The sequence below is a fragment of the Budorcas taxicolor genome, chromosome 11, assembly GCF_023091745.1.
Source record: "Budorcas taxicolor isolate Tak-1 chromosome 11, Takin1.1, whole genome shotgun sequence".
NCBI classification, from domain to species: Eukaryota; Metazoa; Chordata; class Mammalia; order Artiodactyla; family Bovidae; genus Budorcas; species Budorcas taxicolor.
In genome coordinates this window covers 133,470,541-133,484,865 of record NC_068920.1, presented here as the reverse complement: position 1 = coordinate 133,484,865, position 14,325 = coordinate 133,470,541, and the positions used below count along the sequence as shown (strand labels likewise).

At 53.2% G+C, this 14,325-nt stretch overlaps 1 protein-coding gene across 5 annotated transcripts in view; it reads right to left on the bottom strand.

Moving 5' to 3' along the window:
* The window catches only part of DNMT3A (DNA methyltransferase 3 alpha), a 103,914-nt gene that overhangs the window by 56,412 nt on the left and 33,177 nt on the right, over nucleotides 1-14,325 (bottom strand). For all 5 annotated transcript variants that reach the window (XR_008200101.1, XR_008200102.1, XM_052647646.1 and 2 more), the window contains exon 3: nucleotides 8,054-8,158. Coding sequence is in view for 3 of the 5 variants with exons in the window: in XM_052647646.1 (XP_052503606.1) it covers nucleotides 8,054-8,158 (105 nt within the window). In the remaining 2 variants the exon portion in view is untranslated. The remainder of the gene's footprint in view (nucleotides 1-8,053; nucleotides 8,159-14,325) is intronic.

Sequence of the window (14,325 nt, the reverse complement as noted above, 5' to 3'; positions counted from 1 at the left end):
TCCCCCGGCCACTGTCTGTTCTGATTGGCCGGAAGTGGCCTTGAGGCAGAGAGAGCCAGAGAGGCCCCCCGTGCCCACTCTCGAAAGAGGCTCTACATGCCTCCCTGCCCAGTCTTCCTGGGGTGATTGGAGTTGGGCCCCAAGACTTTGGAAGCAGGACCTTTGACCCTTCCAATTTCCTTTTAGCCACTGGAGTAGCTAAAAGGGCCACCAGTGGGGTCAAGAGACAGGAGGACCAGAGGCCAAAGAGGGCCAACTCTGGCAAATCTGATCCCCCAGGCTGCATGCGACTTCTAGGTCCTACCATTCCTCTCACCACTGAGGCCAGGAGCTGCCTTCCCACCCACCCTCCTCCCCAGAGATCTCTTCAGTGTGTGTGCGTGTGCACGCCCACTTGCAACTGAGGATGGAGGGGAGAACTTCAGGGTGCAGAGGTCACTCAGTCGGGGCCCCTGCTGGCTGTGACACATGGATGTGAGAGCAAGCAAGCACCTGGTGAGCGGTGGCCCACCTGGGGTTCCGCTCTCAGCCAGGGACACCTGTCCACCTGGAAGAGGGCTTGGCTGTGCTCTTTGAAGTCATCCTCAAAGGATTTCAGGGTGAGTTGGAGGCTGCCTTGAAAAAGCCATTATGTGGAGAAGATCCCACGTAGGATTTAAGTCAGCCTCTTTTGAAGTTTTTTCTGTTTTTCAGCCTCTACATTCAGGCCTCGGGTGACAGGTTCGGTGAGAAGGGAACTCACCATGGAAAATGGGGCTTTCTTTTCTCCGCTTCACCTACCTTTCTAAAGTTTCTTTGGGTGTCTCCCCGCCCACCCTCACCCACCCCCGCCGGGGTTTGCTCATCCTGCCCCACCCAATGCCGTGACTTCATAGCTTTAATCACATCCCGACTCAGCCTTTGTCTCTCCAGACTGGAGGGCCATACTCTCTCTTGTCTGTCCTCACCTGGCAGCCCTGCCTTCCCCTGGATCGGTTTAGCTGCCCTTCTCTGGAGCTCTTCCAGCTCCGTTACATCTTTCTTGAGGTGGCAGAACTGAAACGCACAGAATTCTCTAGGTGAGGATGATGAAAGAAGACCGATGTCAACAACTCTGCCCCAAAGCGTTCATGGAAGGTCCCTGCCACTGGGGGAGTGTGGCAGGTGCAGCTCAGGCTCCCAAGAAGCCCACGGGGTCCTAGGAAGCCCTCAGGGCTTGGAACTGGAGGGAATGAATGCCTCTCGCTGGAGGTGGCCTGGGACGTGTGGCTCTGGGGAAGGGGCCAGGGAGGGATGAAAATAGGCAGGGATTTTCGGGAAAGCAAAATGGAGATTCTGAGATTTCACTCAGATGCTTCCCTGGTAAGACCAGCTATCTAGAGCGGCCTCTGAAAGGGCCCCTGCCAGACCTTCCAGAAGTCTCTGTCTCTGGCAATAACACTGTCACCATCCCTGGAGGCCAGCAGCACCTTCCCGTCTCCCCCTTGTCTGCAGCCCGGCAGCGCAGGCCCCACCCATCCTGTCCCATCGCGGCTGCCCCCAACCCAGGAGACCCTGCACATGTTTTCTGGCCTCATCACCCTATCTCCCTGCATTCTTGTATCTCAAACTGTCATACTCACAAATGCCAGAATGACCTTCCCAAAACTTGACTCCCATCACTTCACACCCTATGCTGTCTCAGAACTTCTCCAGATAAACACAATGTATTTTCAAGAGGATAAAATGTAAACCCTCAGGCAGCCTCCAAACTACCTCTCCAACCAAGATAGAAGGTGTTTTAAAATGAAACCTCCATCCACTCAGCCCAGCCAGTCTGCTCACAGTCCATCCTCTCCCTGCCACATGGGTCCCCTCTCTGAACATGCTGCTCAGGAGGGTCCCAAGTGGGAAAATCTCTTACTTTCCCCTTCCAGGGATCACCTCCCTTTGAAAGTCCAGCCCCTCCCCACAACATCTCTTTGGCACTTCAGGTGCAGACCTCGGACCAGGCTCTTGGGTACCGGATGCCTCCATGAGTGCTGATCTGACTGACCAGCTGTGGGAACAGCAGAGGCGTCTGCAGGGCACAGTTCCAAGAAAAGTCTCTGCCCTCCTGAGAGGCCTGCCAGCCCTGTTTTCCCCCACCCCTACAAAAGCATGAGGAGACGGGAGTGGGCAGCCGTGTGCCTGATGCAGGCTCACAGGCAGGGACACCCCCTGAGGGGCTGGGCCCCAGGAATGGGAGACACCCTTTCAGAAAGTTTTATACATAAAAATAAGGGGTGCCAAGTCACTGAGTCAAGGTTCCAGAGGTAAGTGAAGGAGCCCTTCGAACCTGGACACAAAAAGCACTGTCTTCAGAAGCAAAGGGATCTGTTAGGTGGGAAAATGAGCCAGTACTGCAAACTCTCAATAACCGAGTTAAAAGGTTCTCAGCTAGCTTCCCTGGTGGCTCAGACTGTAAAGAATTGACTTGTAATGCAGGAGACCCAGGTTCGATCCCTGGGTTGGAAGATCTGCTGGAGAAGCGAATCCTCTGGCTACCCACTCCACTATTCTTGCCTGGAGAATCCCATGGACAGAGGAGCGTGGTGGGCTACAGTCCATGGCGTTGCAAAGAGTCAGATACTACTGAGCAAGTTACATAGCAGCTGGCTTTAAGCTGCCATGGGACAGAATCCCAGCTTCACACAGCTTACACCCCCAAATCCTTCGCTCTGAAGTGGGGCAGTGTGGCCCTTGTGAGCTCACTCATTGGGGCACTGTGTTGGAGGTTCCGCCTCCAAAGAGGAGTGAGTAACACTGGCTTTGGGCCGGTCTGGCTGAGCTCAGCGCCTGCTCCCAGCCCCCTCCTCCCCTCCCCCTCCCTCCCTCTCTGGGTTATTCTTAGCAAGAAGTGACCTCAGAGTGCTCCCACTGAGCAAAAATAACCCTGGAGGAAGTTGATGAGTATAAATCTTCAATGAATAAGTACATCTACCTAGTAAACAGGGCAGGGAGCCCCAAAGGTCCAGTCCCCCACCAGGGTCTGGTGGGCAAGGGTGGATACTGTCCCTCCTAGAGCCCTAGGTGTAACCAACACGAGGGACAAAGTTGGTCGCAGGGCTGTCTGGGCCTGCGATCAGGCAGGAACCAGCTTCAGACACCCTCACTTGTTACTCTCAATGTCCTTGGAGCCGGAGAACAGAAGAGATGCCTCTTGCTCCCAGCCCGACACTCGCACCCACACGCGGGCCTCTGCTCTCCGGCCAGCAGCGACCAGCCCCACACGGTGCTGTCCCCTCTGCGGGCCATGAGAACTGGCCAGCCAGCAGGCCCTGCACGCAGGTGCCAGCTCCCCTCCGAGGCCCCGCCCAGCCCTGTGGCTGGCTTCCTGTTTCCTGTTGCTGTGGGGGCCGTGAGCATCCTGGCTCCTAGGCCAGTGCCACAGACCAATGCCGCCGCCTGGTTGAAACGGGCCCACCTCTTACTCCTCAGACTACCCTTCCCCGCTTAGCCACAGGCTCTCTAGTATGTGGGTCAGTCGCCCTGCTCAGTTCTGTTTCCTCTAGATTCTTTTCAGACCAGGTCTACACATGTTTTCAAACAGCCCGGCCTGCGTATCTTAAAGCGAATTTAGGGTTCCCAGTCTCCCAGGTGGTGAGACTGGAGTGGCGAGAGAGGATAAGCACCCTGGGCTTTGCAGCTGGGAGGCTGGAGGCCAAGTCTAGGTCGCCCTCTCGGAACCTAGCTCTCTTCCTCTGACTGTAGGGACAGTCACGACAGCAGTCCCCACCTCCCCATACAGGTTTGCTGTCAGCATCAAATGAGGCCCACGGGGGTAGCAGGCCTTCGTAGGGAGTCGAGCACTGCGCCACTCTCAGCTTTTCTTCAGGGTTGCCAGTCTCAGTGAGCGGGTACCCGGTGCAAGGGGAAGGGGTGGTACACCTCTGAATGGAAGATCTAGTGGAAGCGACATGCTCTCACCACCAGCTTTTCTGTGCGAAAAGCCAGGCTTTGGTTCAGGTATCTTAGATTCCCAATCCATCAGGGAATGATACTTCTGTAAAACAAAATTGTGCCTGTAGATGTGGTAACAGCATCAAGTTGATATAAAGGTTTCTAAACTGATTCTCAGGTTTTGTACAGACCGGGGAACGAACAGCTCTCAGACTGGTGCTTCTCCGTCAGGTGTGCGGACCCAGGTCCGGGATCGCAGGGCTGTTATCTTGTCTTAGTTCTTAGCGTTCATTTTAATTCAACAATTGGTTTAAAAGGGAGGGCCGGCGTGGCTCACGATGGCTGCCCTGGGCTTCATTTGCAAGACAGGCTTCGGTGGGCTGTGACACTGGATGGGCAGAGAGCAGGTAAGGCTGCCAAAAACATCAGAACAAATGTGCCTAGGGTGCTCAGGGAGCAGCAAGGTGACGGGGTTTCTTTGGCAAAAGAGGTGGACGCTGAGCACCCATGCAGAAGCAGGAGAAGTCACGTGGTGAGGAGCCAGACGGAGTGTTCCAGGTCTCATCCCATGAGAAACGGAGCCCCTGGAGATTTTTTCTTTCAATATTTAAGTTTTAGCTGCACGGGGTCTTCATTGCTGCACACAGGCTTTCTCTATTTGTGGCAAACAGGGGCTGCTCTTCACTGTGGCGCTCAGGCTTCTCACTGCAGTGGCTTCTGTTGCGGAGCACGGGCTCTAGGTACACGGGCTTCAGTAGTGGCACCACGCAGGCTTAACTGCTCCACAGCGTGTGGAATCTTCCTGGACCAGGGATCAAGTCCACGTCCCCTGCATTGGCAGATGGATTCTTAACCACTGGACCACCAGGGAGGTCCCCCTGCAGATTCTTGAACAGCGACGTGCCCCAGGCTGTATTTACTGTAATTACATGTGGTCTCCTCTCGAACACACTAGGTTGAAATAAGTCTTATTTATTTGGCAGGTGCTCAGTTGGTGTAATGTGTTTGTGGCCAAAAAAGAGAGGGCTGGGGAGAAGGCAATGACACCCCACTCCAGTACTCTTGCCTGGAAAATCCCATGGACGGAGGAGCCTGGTAGGCTGCAGTCCATGGGGTCGCTAAGAGTCGGGCACGACTGAGCGCACGACTGAGTGACGTCACTTTGACTTTTCACCTTCATGCATTGGAGAAGGAAATGGCAACCCACTCCAGTGTTCTTGCCTGGAGAATCCCAGGGACGGGGGAGCCTAGTGGGCTGCCATCTATGGGGTTGCACAGAGTCAGACACAACTGAAGCGACTTAGCAGCAGCAGCAGCAGCAGGGGATGTTTAGAGAGATGCTGCGGGCAGGTGGGGCCTGGTCTGGGTGAGGACACAGCCAGGAGGCTGATGCAGGAGAAAGTGAAAGGTACCCAGAGACAGGTAGGCCTTGGGAGCAAAATCTAAAGACCCTGGGTGGGGAATGGTGAGGACACCACTGGATATACCTGATCCCTTCCCGTCCAGCAGTGGGTGTGCAATGTTGGCACAAATCAAGAGCCCGCCTGCAGCCAGGTTTTCCTCTTGTGCTTCCCAGCACTGCCTGCTCTGTTCCACCTGCCAGGGTTTGAGCCGAGCCCACCACTGCCTGCCTGGTTCCCAGGCTTAGCTGGATGACACACACCTAGCTGCCTTAAAGCACCCTGGTCAATCCATTCCCAGGGTGACAGTTGCACCAGGTCCCCAGAAACTCAGGCTGCTGTGCTCCTTGGCTGGGGAGGGGAAGAGGCCTGGGCAAGCATGTGCTCTGCAAGAGGCCCAGGAGACCGTGGACTGGCGCTGGGCTGCAGCACAGACTTCCCCTATGAGGGCTCCCTTCGGGGTCCATGGAGCTGCTGCCAGGAAAGACCGGCTGGCTATTCTCTGTGCCCTGAAACGTGCGAGGGTCCCTGTCACAACGCTGCCTTGGATCCCCCGCCTCCCCAATCAACATTGCCTCCCCGTGCTCTGTCCCCCTTCCCAGGGCCTCTCTTGGGAGTCCAGGTGGCTTCAGATGTCAGTTAGGACTGGACCACATCAACACTGACCTGCACGGGATGTGCGCACCTCCCATGGAGTTCTGAGAGGCTGATGCCAGGCTCCCACGCGAAAGGCCTTCTAGACCCTGGCCCATTGGCCCCTGTGGGGGCCAGAGGGGCAGGCTTATGACACTGTACATTTGAAGCCCACCTTGCTGTTTGCACAGCATCTGTGGAAGTAGACAGGGCAGGTATGGCTGGCAGCCATATTTTTTCCAACAAGGAAGCAAAAGCTCAAAGAGGTTCAATAACTTGCTAAGGTCACACAGCTGGCGAGCAATAAATCTAGCGCTGCTGCTTCTGTTCCACATAAGAACAGGACCGACTTTGGCTGACCATTGGCTCTTTGGTGTTTTAGCCCATTTAATTTTCCCAGGGGTCTAGGGGGAATGCATTCATATCATCTCTGTTTTTCAGAAGGGGAACCCAAGATTCAGGCGTTGACTTGTTCAAGGTCACATAGGTGGTCAGTGGTGGAGCTGAGATTTAAACCCAGGTCTGCTGGATTTTAAAGACAGTGCTTTTCCTTCCCTGCTGGGCCCCTTTTCCAGGCCAAGGTGTGTGACCGACTGACCCTTCATCCACTGGGCTGTGCTGCACCCCCTTCTCTCTCTTCATCCAACTCCGGACACATACTTGGCCCTGACTTCCTTGTACCCGCTGATTCAAGGACCTCCTGCACCTCTCCATCATGTGCCCTCCCTCTGGTTCAGGGACTCACAAAGATGAGTCAGAGGGCTGCCAGTTCCATTTGCTACAGGTGGTGGCTCCCACCCCTAGCACCAGAAAGTAAGGGCGGAGCGTGCTCTGCAGATGACAGGCACATGCATGGCTCAGATATGGAATGACCGATGGGTTCTGACTCCATCGGCACTGTGCCCCCCACTTTCCCCGACAAGCCAGTCTACCTGGGGAGTGGAGTGGAGGGGCACCCAGGAATCTGGAAGTTCAGCCTGGAATCTGCTGCAAGCTGGAAATTCCTTTGAAGTCCCCAGTTATCTTTCAACTGCCTGTGCATTTTTCATTCCAGGCCATAAAATATCCATGTGTGCTTGAATATTAAAAGTGTTCAAAATTACTTACCAGTTAAATGACTTAACTTCTGCCCTCTTCCACTCCAAATCTCCGAGCAGCATTGGCAGCGGTGCACTTCAATGCCCCACAGGTTCCCAAACCTCCTGACTCCGAAAACCCCATCACCTCCAGTAGGTGTAGCCCTCCCTCCCTCATTGCAGCCACTGTTCACCCTACTCTCTGCCCCACGGGAGAAAATCCTGCTCCTCTGAGAACATGTTCTTGAAGGGCTGAGTTACAATTAATGCGGGGCTCCTGGCTCCTCCTTACCTTCTTGCTCCAAGTTTCCCATTCTCAGCTGGAAGGGACGAAAAGAAAGGAACCAGCTGTCGTTGGTGCTGGCAAATAACTACTGTTCTGCCTCTGAGTTTAAGGCATAGGGAAGGCAGGCTCCTGCAGCCCCCGGGCCCTGCCCCACAGAGCACTCCTCATCTGGGGCAACCCAGCAGCCTCGCCCTGGATTCCGAGGCAATGGCACCCAGAAGCTGGAGTCCTCCACTTCGACTAGACTTAAAACAGTGCCCAGCCCTCCTTCTCTCAGACAAAGGGACTCATGAGCCTGCATGTCTTCCCTACTCACTTTGATCAGACTTCCAGACCTTAGTCCCCTTCCTTCAAGTTCTCCAGGTAGGACAGAGGCCCAAGGTGGGTGTCTGGATGGGGAGGGAGGGGCCCATGCTGGCAGGCCAGGGAAAAACAAGCCCTACCCTCTTGCTGGCCTTCTAGAAAGAAAGTGGGAGTCAGGGGCCTGCTTCAAGTCCCACAAGATTCATAATGCAAGTCCCCTGGCCTCTGGGGGCATGCAGTTCAATGTAGGAAATAGGAAAGTTGTGGGGGGTGGTTTTGGGGTCCAGAGAATAGGGAATGGAATTGGGCTCTTAACAGCTGGAGGGGTGCACCCCATCCCCCAGTCTTAGTGTGCCAAGGTCCTTGCAGGCCACACATCACGGACGTTTAGAGCCTATACATGTGGGTACGTGTGTGTGTGCACATGGGGCTGGGGTGGACGCCACTTCACTCACCGGGGGGTGCTTGCGCTTCCTTCCAGGCCGCCCCACCTTCCGGGCAGTTGTGCTGGGCTCCTGCCGCTCCTCCTTGGCACGAGCCTCCTCCTGCTCCTCTCCCTCCTGTGGGCACAGACACAGCCTGTAAAGCCGGGGCTGGACCCCCAGAGCCCTCCCCAGCGTCCCACTCACAGGGCAGCCATGCTCCCAGGGCGGTGTCACGCCGGCACCCTGGTAGGGATGGTCTTCACCCGCCTCCTGCCTGGCAGAGCTGAGCCACTCCCGCGGGCCGATTTCAGTATATCCTCGGGGGGACCTGTGGGCCGCCCCGCTGCCCCGGCAGAACACAGCTCTCCCTCGGGTGGACACGTTTTCTGAACCACAGACTCATCACACAGGCTCTGACAAAAAAGTTGTTTCTGGACATGAGTTTATTTATATGGGAAAAAAAAAAATCTAACACAAGTACAAAAATGAAATTAGCTCTATAGAGTGAATCACCTTTATTGAAGAGAATCCCCTGAAGAGACACACGAAGCTGAGCGTCTATTGGAAGCGCACGAGGCCCTTGGAAGCAGGCTTGTCGTAGCCGCTCTACCACGCCTGCCCTGAAGCACCTGCCACAGTGCGCTGTCACTCCCGGGAGTGTCTCAGGGACTGTGTCTTGGTTCATTGTGATGCCCCTCTTTCGGTGACTGGGTTGGACCAGAAGCTTGGTTTTGTTACCACCCTTCACCTGTGCCAGGGCCAGGCCCTGCAGGGCTTGTCTCGTGGGGCAGACACATAAACCTAGAAAGTCCTCCTGCCTCACTGCTCCAGCCTGGCCACAAACCACCCACAAGTCGCTTCTGACTCAGCGGCTCCAGCATGACTAATCACGAGCACAAACTGTTGGGGCAGGAGAGAGAAAGGGACCCCGACCCAGCAGGGGGCCCACTGGCTGCCCTTCATGCCCCTGTGTGATGATATCAGCAGCTTTGGGTGGCATCACGGTCCTCCCAGGGGAGGGCGCTGGCCCAGAACCATGCTGGGGCCACAGAGAAGGGGAGGCACACAGATTCCCAGGGGATTTCATCGAGGTAGCTCTCAATGTCCCACTCAACTTTCATTTTTTGTGATTTCAAAATAGCTTGTGGTTTGCCACATTAATTTTCAGGTGATGGTGAGACATGCGGACGAAAACCTACTGTGACCAGTCGTAGACCTTAGACTTGTGGGAAGAGCAACCCTGGCCCCTCTTTCCATCTATCCATTCAAGGCCCATCTGGGACAGACCCAACCAGGAAGGAGATTTGGGGGCATTACATTTGAGGTTCTGGGAGTTCTCGGAAGACATGCAAAGAGATGATGACAGAGATGCCAGGCCTTGGCACCAAGGGGAAAGCTATGGTCGAGCTGGAAGACACGGAGAGAGTGTTTAGAGGAGCAGAAAGTGGACACCAGTGTACTGTGGGTGCAAGAAAAAAAGGGAGATGCCAACTCAAGAGGCAAAAATTGACAGACACAGAGAAGTTGAGGGCAGCACGATTTGGTTAGGGATGGGCATGGCCAGCCTTTGGAGAAGCTGTGCAGAATGACACAGCAGTGAGGACTGAGAGCCCCGAGAGGGGCCGATGAGACAGTTTGCGGAGCCCAGCTGAGGGAAGTCTGGATAAGAAGCCAAGGACAGGGAGCATGGTGCTGGCTGTGGACAGGAGGGGAGGGTGCAGGGCAGCGAGAAAAGGCTACCTCGGGACCAGAGGCCCTTGCAAGGCTCTGTTCAGGAGAAACTGGCAGAGACTGTGAGGGCAGAAAGGCTGAGGTGGGACACAGCCAGGTGCAGGAGAGGCCTCTAGGAGGGGCCTAGGGTGAGTGGGCCAGACCTGCTGGTTCTGAGCAATCTTCCGAGACCCCACAGACACCTCCGTTTAAGAAACAATCACCTATATGTGTGGATACTTGCTGTAAACAGGTGAATTAATGCACATGCCTTATCTAATTGCTGGCTTTTTTCAAAGCTGAATAACAACAAAATATGTGTTTCAGTTTCCAACAAATTTGTTGGTTGTTTTAAAAATCAGACTTGAGAGTACCATTCTATAGATTGTCTTTCTGAATAGAAAACAACATGCCATTCTAGCAGTTGCCAATGGTAAATTTGTTTTTAGCACCAGTCAACTGCTTTTAAATCAGTGTGAGTATGCAGGGGTGGGGGAAAGATACAAGAATATGCACCTTACAGGGAAAGTTGTGAGCAAATGTACGAACTTTAATGACTTTAAATGTTAATGCTGATAGTTTACTGGCAACATTCATCGAGGCATCAAAAATGGCAGAGAAAAATCAGGACAAAAAATTGCTGTTTGGGAAAAAACTTAATTTTTGATGTTTAGTCTCCCATTTCTTAAAAAAAAAAAAACCACCTGAAATTTCCTCCATTGGCCTGAAAGCAGTAAAAGTTGTCCATTAATCTTCCTTTAGGCCAATAAGAGAATGGTCTCACACGATAAAACAGGAGCCAGAAATAAGGACTGAAGGGGAAACGGAAGCACAGTTAATAACTGTGCTGTATGTTTATGTCAAAAACTGAATATCCCGTCATCCTACTTCATATACAGTTGGGTTCTAAGATTTGTTAAGTTTTTATACATCCTTTCATTGAATAAACATTTGATTAAATGGGGAAAAAAAAAAAAAGAAACAATCACCTGGATCACACAGAGAGCAAGGATTCCCAGTGCAACTTAATGTTTGTGAAGGTTGCAACTGAATCTAACCAAGTGTGGTGAATTTAATCTGAGATGGTGCTTTCGGTCAGACTCCACAGTGGCTAAAATGGCACTGTCTTGACTGCGCTGACCAGGTAACTCAGCATTCACAGAGCGGTGGATCATAGAAAGGCAGAGCTTAGAGCAAACCTAAATTGCTATGTGCCTGGCTTGTCTGTGTGCTGCTTTCAGGACCATTCTCTCTGAACCTCAGTTGCTTCATCCATAAAGTGGGGGCATTAAGGTGTCTGGTGCCCATTCTGCCTGCTTCTCGGGTTTTTAAGAAGACAGATGAATAAAATGGTTTATCCCCTTGTTGAATTCCCAGAGCCTAGAACAGACGCAGCCCTTGGTGGGTTTTCCACGTGCCTCTCAGATGAGAGGAATAACATCTTCCCTGGAAAAAAGAGGGCCCACCAAGCCCCTGGACTTGCCTACAGAACACAGGGCAGACCTAGCTGAGCCTCTGACTGTTCTTGTGTCCGGGCTGACGGGCCTGGAAGGCACAGGCAGCAACTGGGGTGGGGTACTGAGGTGAGTTGGGATCGTTCTGGGCAGCCAAAGGGTCTGGAAGGACTCCCACCACCCAGAAATTCTGGCCTCTGAACTGTTTCTTTACCACACTGCATTTCTTACAGGAGGATTCATCTGATTTTCTAACTTTTGCTCTGAATTAATCAGAGGCATGAAAGCCGGTCAGATGTTCAGAACAGCACTCAGGAACCAGTCACCAGGCCGCCTGCACAGACTGAAAACAAAGATACCTGACTTTTAAGGACCACCAGGCCCACCCCCACATCAGCATATGGAGAAAGCCTCTGGGGGCCCCTGATAGGCAACCCCCTGCCATCTGGAGACTTGCTGTCATTCCTCACCTTAAGCCACGCACTCTCGGCCCGATGCACGGAGGCGCTCAGTGCATCTTCCCTTGTTGAATTTTATTCAACTCAACATCCCCAAGCGAAGAAGGCAATGGCACCCCACTCCAGTACTCTTGCCTGGAGAATCCCATGGACAGAGGAGCCTGGTAGACTGCGGTCCATGGGGTCGTGAAGAGTCGGACACGACTGAGCGACTTCCCTTTCACTTTTCACTTTCATGCATTGGAGAAGGAAATGGCAACCCACTCCAGTGTTCTTGCTTGGAGAATCCCAGGGACGGGGGAGCCTGGTGGGCTTCCGTCTATGGGGTCACACAGAGTCGGACACGACTGGAGTGACTTAGCAACACCCCCAAGAGGAAGGGGTGGAGGACCCTGACACCAGACCATCTGTCCAGTCCTGGTGTGTTGAGAACAGGGAGTCCCTGGGGCCCTGTCCTGAGCCCGTCCCTGGGGCCTAAGTAGGCCTTTGCTGCCCAGTCCAACACTCAGGCCTCAGGTACCCTGGGGTGTGCTCAGGAAGCCAAGTGGCCGTGAGACTTGGCAGGAGTTGCAGCCAGGTCTGAGTGACTCTGGCCCATACCCTTTCCAGCCGGCCCCGCACACAGCTTTGTGAAAAGCGCGCTATTTTCAGTCGTGTCATTCTTCCGTGATGTAGCGACATAGCAGGGCAGAGGGAGGCGGTGATACCTTCTGCTCTGGGCCTGCCCACGTTCACACCCATGAGGGAGAGGGGATAATACGCTGAGCAGGGTGAGCAGATGGCTTGGGGCCGTGCCCCTCAAGGAGGCATATCAAGTGGTTCATTCCCGCATCTGTCAGGGGGCCTGTTTCATTCAGTATCCCTGCTGATGGGTTGAGCGAAGGAATGTAAAATATGCTTATCAAATCTGCAAGTAGCATTGAGTTAGGAGGCGTCACTAATACTCTGAAAGGGAAGAATCTGATCCACAATGACTTGGAGCAGCTGGAAAACAGTAACAAATTGAGCAGAACAAGCTTTGAGCCCAGGTTGGTTTCCTCATCTGTCAAGTGAAGGGACTGGATTAGTCAATCCTTCCAGTGGGAATGGGCAGAAATTCTAGGGAGGTGGGCTTTTCGGGGAGTGGGCAGGGGAGGGGCAGGCTAGACTTTCTGCTCTGCTCTTTCCTCACTGGGCCCTTCCAGCTAGTTGACCTCTCCAGCCTAGCGTTCCGCACCTACAAAATGGGGATACTAATACCTCCTTCGCAGCAATGGTAGAACAATTAACTGAGGTAATATATGGAAAGCTGACATGTGCGAGGCACTCCAGAATTGCTAACTTCCTTTGCTCCGCACGTATGGACCAGAACTATTCCCAGAAGTGTCTCCTCCCCACCCCCATGCAAATCCCAGCTCAAGGCCTGCATATGCAGCTATCACTCACTGCTCAGACAAACCCCAACATCTGGCTGGTACCCGCCGCAGTGCGATCCTTAGGAACACTGGGGCTCCATGATCTTTCCAAAATGCAAAACTGATTATGTCACTCCACAGAGCTTAAGCCCTTGCGGAGGGGGCTCGCAGGGCTCAGCGGAATCAGCCCAAGCTCCTTAGCCTGGTAAAGACAGGACCTAGGATTCTGGCTGGCAGCTCCGGCCATTGCAAAACCACCACACCAGGTGCAAATGTGGGCTGCTTCCTCCCTGGGACTTTGACACAGACCCTGGCTTCTGCCACGATTACCTTCCTCTCAGGTTGACCAGCAAACCCTAATTTTTCTAACCTCACTTCCTAGATTCCCTTCCTTCCCCCCCAGGCCCCTCCTCCCATCCCTCTACTAGACTGAGTCTCTGGATTCTTCCTCTCACAGTGTACCCATTCTCCAATGCTGCAACTGACTGCTGGCTCTCCTCCTGGCCAGGCCATGAGCCCCTCCAAGGAAGGAACTCTCTTATTCACCTTGGCCTCTGTCCCCAGTGCCTCCATTCCTTGCACCTGGCATAGGGCAGGGACTCAAAATACTTGATGAGTAACTCTCACATAGTAGATGCTCAATAAACAAGTCCACACAGAGAGAGAGACACGCACATGTGCAAATCCACAAACCTGCACCAGTACAACCAAGCAGGAGGCTCAAGGGCTGCTTGATCATTAAAACTGTAAATCAGGCAAGAGGGTGACTAAAATGTACCTTCTTGTCTTAAACATGATCCTGTCACTTCAATTTATATAACCCTTTACAGGTTTCAAAGCCCCTTCACATTTGGAGGTCTGTTAGATGAGGCAGTTATCATCAGGCTCTCTCAACTTCTGAGGCTAGGATTTGACCTACATTTTAACACAGCTCACTGGATGGATTATTTTAAGCCACATACAACTTCTCATTCTGAGGAGCTGGGCCATGACGATAATAATCTCTCGCATTTGTATAGTACGTGGTAATTAACAAAGCATTTTCACATACGTTATTTCATTTTATTCTTATGCCTTACAGAAAGTAGAGCTGTTTTGTTTTTTTTTTTTCCATTACGCAGGCGGGAAATCTGAAGCTCAGAGTGGTTCTTTCAGAGATCAGAGAGCCAGCAAGGGAGGCCTTAAGAACCAAAATTTAAATCTTTTCATTCCCAGCCCCTGGATCTTTCCACAGCAACATGCCATGATACCCCCCTCTGCTGTGTGCCCCTGGCACGTGTACATAT